The 4845-nt window shown below is 37.2% G+C and overlaps 1 protein-coding gene across 1 annotated transcript; it reads left to right on the top strand.

Annotated features, from left to right (window-relative positions):
- The first annotated feature begins 1304 nt into the window (after positions 1 to 1304).
- On the top strand, positions 1305 to 4562 carry LOC126587324 (protein BEARSKIN2-like). The gene is made up of 3 exons (XM_050252362.1): positions 1305 to 1590; positions 3199 to 3479; positions 3673 to 4562. The coding sequence occupies exons 1-3, from the start codon at positions 1425 to 1427 to the stop codon at positions 4411 to 4413; spliced, it is 1188 nt and encodes a 395-aa protein (XP_050108319.1). The 5' UTR covers positions 1305 to 1424; the 3' UTR covers positions 4414 to 4562.
- Positions 4563 to 4845: the final 283 nt, after the last annotated feature.

Below are 4845 nucleotides of genomic sequence, written 5' to 3'. Positions count from 1 at the left end.
CCATGAATTGTATGAGAAGGAAGGTGGATGACAATTGAGCACGGAATAAACAGTACCACGTTTGGTTATCTCATAACTCTTCATACCCAAATTCATGTATGACACAATTTTTTATTTTTTAGTTGTTAGTAAACGCATAATACAACATAAGCTTGGTAAATGAGTCGTGTTGTTTTCATGTTATACCTTTTATCTTAACAGGGCATGTCGTGTCAAACCTATTAAAATAACGGGTTCTTAACAGATGACCCAATAACGAGCTGATTCGTTAACGAGTCTTGTCGTTTCAGGTCGGATTAACGGGTCAATAAATTGACATGCCTAATTTATAGGTTTGGCAAACAATATCTTAACGGGTGGCCCGACAACAACCCAATACATTAATGGGTTACCTAATAACGACCCAACTCGTTAACACGTCGACTCGAAACCCGTTATTTTTGTGTCTGATTAATGGGTCGTATAAGAAATTGTCAAGCCTGACACAACATGAATGAGAATGATATACTTGTTTCTTACAAATTCATTCCTTATAAGTAAACATGTCATTTAAATTTTGGAACCCTTACCTTGTATTCAGCCAACTATTAGATCCACAGTTCCTAACAATCTTCACCTTAAATCAAATTATGACATTATTAACCTCTTATGAGCATGCATATGTGCTTAGTACAAAAAATGTGGGAATACTAGTCCTAGATTTATGGAGTTAGGGTTTGTTGTTCTTCTCTCCCCAATTTTCTGAATTACTTGCACAAAAAGTGAACTAAGAATTAAAAACGAAACAGTTATCAAACAAACTGTAAATTAACTAATAAATTTCTAAAAATAATGTTCCTCAAAAACTCAATTGGTATTAGATCTCTACATACCGTGATCCCAAATAATGCCATAACACATACACAAGACGTTGTTATTAGCTTTAAAAAGGCACAGGAGGAAGGTAATCCTGTTTGTTTTTCAGTATATATCGAACAAAAATTAATATAAAGTAAAATCTCATAAGAAGCATGGCTAGCTGTTATTGATGAGTAGATTGGATGAGAGTGTAGCCACTCTCCAAGATACGCAGGTGACAAAGATCGTGCCCAAGGGTAAATTATACCAAAAAAGCCATCCTAGTCGACTCATTCCAATTCCATAGACTTGCTTTTTACGATAGCTTTAACCATCCCCGTAGGCGTAGTCACCGGCCGTCAACCTTTTCCCATAAATCATCATCCCCCCGGTTGACACTCGGCATGATATTTAAGCCTCATGACACCATCCCCAGGTAAAATTTCATTCATTGCTCAAACTCAAAACACATAGCGAGTAAAGCGCTAGCTAACTAAATTGCTAGAGCAATACTACTGATGTGGATATCGATTTTTAGATACATTGCAATCAAGTCATACATATTCGATATCGGTAAGTGATTATCGATGGCAAATTCTTCGACTGGTGGTGTGCCTCCGGGGTTCCGATTCCACCCTACGGACGAAGAGCTACTTCACTACTATTTGAAGAAGAAAGTGTCCTTTCAGAAGTTTGACATGGAGGTCATTAGAGAGGTGGACTTGAATAAGATGGAACCTTGGGAGTTGCAAGGTATGAAAACTTAATGATCTGTTTTGCAATTATAAATATTCTACTTTGAGCTTAATTATGATCTAGTTAATTTGTTCAAGCGCTGCAATCCTTTCTAATTAATAATAAGCTGGCAACAGGATAGAAATGATTGGTTTTCTCTCCAAGATTATTGTCTTTGCACGATAGTGATTGGTTTTATTAAGATTTGTTTTCACAATATCGTCATGCATGTACTTTATATAGTTCTAGCTCAGTCGAATTATATTTACACACTAAGAGTTTAAATTGATCATCATTTGTATACGAAGTCGTTTTATTTTTCCTTTTTTTACACAATTCCAGAATAGAATAAATTCAACGTTTAAGAGATTCGTACAAGTTTCTCAATTTTTGCAATACCATTAAAAATGAAAATATAAACAAAAGTTGCTCAGACACACACACCCCAAGAATTCAACATGTATTATTGATCATTTGCATATATTAACATATAATTGATCATTTGTATATGTCATATGAATTCGTTCTTTTTTTACATAATTAATTCTAGAATAGAATATAATAACGTATGAATGAGGAGAAATGCTAAGGGAATTACTCTCTCAATAGTGGGATTCTCCATAGACTCTCTTTCACCTCACGTTCTGGGTACAATATTTTATAATGTTGGTAAAAGAATTGACCTTAAATTGTGAGGTGATAGAGAGTCCATGACCTACTTTTGAGAGAGTATCTTAGCATTTCTCATGAAAGATTTGAAGTTTCTCAATTTTTGCAATTCCATGAAAAATAAAAGTTGCACACATGAAATTGTACATGATATAAGAAAAGAAAAATGATAAGGAATCTCTCCTAAAAGTGGGACTCTCCATGGTCTTTCCGCCATCTCATGTTTTTTGTCCAAACTCATAAGAGAAATGCTAAGGAGACTCTCGAAAGTGGGACTCTCCATGACTCTCCACCATCTAATGCTTTTGGCATAATTTTTTATAATATTAGCACGAAAATTGTAAAAAAAAAATATGAGGTGGCGGAGAGTCCATAAAAAATGTCACTTTAAAAGACTCTCCTTATCATTTCTCATGATATAAAATATTTGTTGAGTCTTGACTAGTAATACGCACCGGACTTGACAGTTAATTAGACAAAAAGGGAAGATCCTTTTCCTGGGGATTCCATGATCATGACCGTTTATCGTACATCGTACGGCCAGAAATCATTTCAAAATTTAAAATTTAAAATTAAATATAGATAGTACCTAACGAAAACTGGCCGCACGATGTATGATGAACGGTCACGATCACAGAATCCCCACGATCCGAGGAAAAAAATCCGGTGAGGATCCTTTTCCGATATAAAGAACACCTTGGTTGGGTTGAACAGTTAATATATATGATTAGTCAGGTAAATCAGTGGACCAGGATATGCACATTCTCTTTTACAAAATACTGAAATACATATTGCTAATTTGCTGTAAATTAGCCTAGATCAGAACAACGGGGGTCATATCTCTGAGGCCATTTTAAATTAATGACATAGTTAGTTATATACAAATGCAACCCTAAACAACATCTACATCTGTAATTAATTTTTGGTTGTTTGTTTGATGCACGCGTGTATGCACAGAGAGATGTAGGATTGGGTCGACTCCACAAAACGAGTGGTACTTTTTCAGCCACAAAGACAGAAAGTACCCAACAGGGTCGAGGACAAATAGGGCCACAAACGCTGGGTTTTGGAAGGCAACAGGGCGGGACAAATGCATCAGAAACACCTTCAAGAAGATTGGCATGAGAAAAACCCTTGTTTTCTACAGAGGCAGAGCTCCCCACGGCCAAAAGACTGACTGGATTATGCATGAGTACCGCCTTGAAGATGGCGATGATCCTCAAGGAAACCTATCTAGTGTATGCACTACTTGTCTCCATCTCCATTTCATTTTCATCACTCTATATATATGTTATCTCGTCACTTTATGTTATAACTATAACATAAATAATCAGAAAATTTACTAGCTAGGGTTTAAGGTTTTTCTTACGTTAATACCTATTAGTCGAAGATTTTAATTTGTATCCATAAATATATATTGCATATATGCAGGAAGATGGGTGGGTGATCTGTAGAGTTTTCAAGAAGAAGAATTTATTCAAGGTTGCAAATGAAGGAGGAAGCTCTAGCATGAACTCTTCAGAGCATCAGCAGCTCAACAATGCATCAAGCAACAGCCAATTGCAAGCTCGCTCCTTCATGCATAGCCACAGAGACAACCAGTACTTACTACGCCAACAACACCATGCAGCAACCCAAGGGTTCCAACTAAACAATAACTCAAGCCTTCACTACGCCCACCTGCAGTCCCCGCCTCACTACTCTGTTTTCCAATCCCAAGCCCTTATCCCGACCCTCGCCCACAAGCCCCTTTCCTCCTATGACGACTACTCTTCCCAGCTCCCCTCCGACGACTCACCTGCCCACGGCATGGTCAAGCAGCTCATGACAAACCCTAGAGACTGTAAAAGTGGTAGTGAGGGTCTCCGCTACCAAGCGTGTGAACCAGGGTTAGAGGTTGGCACGTGCGAACCAGATCATCAACCAAATATGGTTGGAGGAGGAGCTGGAACAGCTGGCGGAAGAGATAATAATCATGATCACCAGGGGATGAGTGAATGGGCTATGCTCGATCGCCTGGTTACTTCTCATGATCTTGGAAATGATCAAGACTCGTCGTCCAAAGGAACAGCCAGGTATGGGGATGCAAATGCACCCTCTTCCGTCAACCAAATTAACCACCAGCACCTCTCGTTGCGTGGAGAGATGGATTTTTGGGGCTACGCAAAATAATATTGGCGTGTGGGTTCCATTATCATATATCAACGGATTGGATTATTGATGGATTAGAGCTAATTTACCAAGCATTTGGACATTCCCTTTAGCTAGACATTAAAATATTGGACATTTTTCTGGTTCTTAATTAATTTATTGTGAATTTTGAATTAATTTGTTAATACAAAAAGACTTAGTTAAAATGGTTGTCATTGATAAACCATTTATATTGTTGTTATTGCATAAGCCCCTGCTGTTCCCGCCTACTGGTCAGGAGAAGGATTCAAATTGTATTGCGATCCTTATACATTTGATACTGTTTTCAGGCAGTATATATTTTTAAAATGCAGCCTTAATTCCTAAATTCACATTCGAAATTTGTTCTATCCTATAAAGATAATTTTATAAATAAAATATTTTTTCAATAAAAAAAATTGCAAGGGCACGTCA

Source organism: Malus sylvestris, chromosome 10, assembly GCF_916048215.2.
Source record: "Malus sylvestris chromosome 10, drMalSylv7.2, whole genome shotgun sequence".
NCBI lineage: Eukaryota > Viridiplantae > Streptophyta > Magnoliopsida > Rosales > Rosaceae > Malus > Malus sylvestris.
The sequence above is the reverse complement of the archived record's forward strand: the minus strand, read 5'-3'. Positions and strand labels throughout refer to the sequence as shown.

What these genes read in the sequence shown, in the direction of transcription:
- LOC126587324 (XM_050252362.1), top strand. Translation starts at nt 1,425, where the DNA reads ATGGCAAATTCTTCGACTGGTGGTGTGCCTCCGGGGTTCCGATTCCAC. An exon ending in GGAACCTTGGGAGTTGCAAG is followed by an intron (nt 1,591 to 3,198) that starts GTATGAAAACTT and finishes GTGTATGCACAG; the next exon opens with AGAGATGTAGGATTGGGTCG. An exon ending in CTCAAGGAAACCTATCTAGT is followed by an intron (nt 3,480 to 3,672) that starts GTATGCACTACT and finishes GCATATATGCAG; the next exon opens with GAAGATGGGTGGGTGATCTG.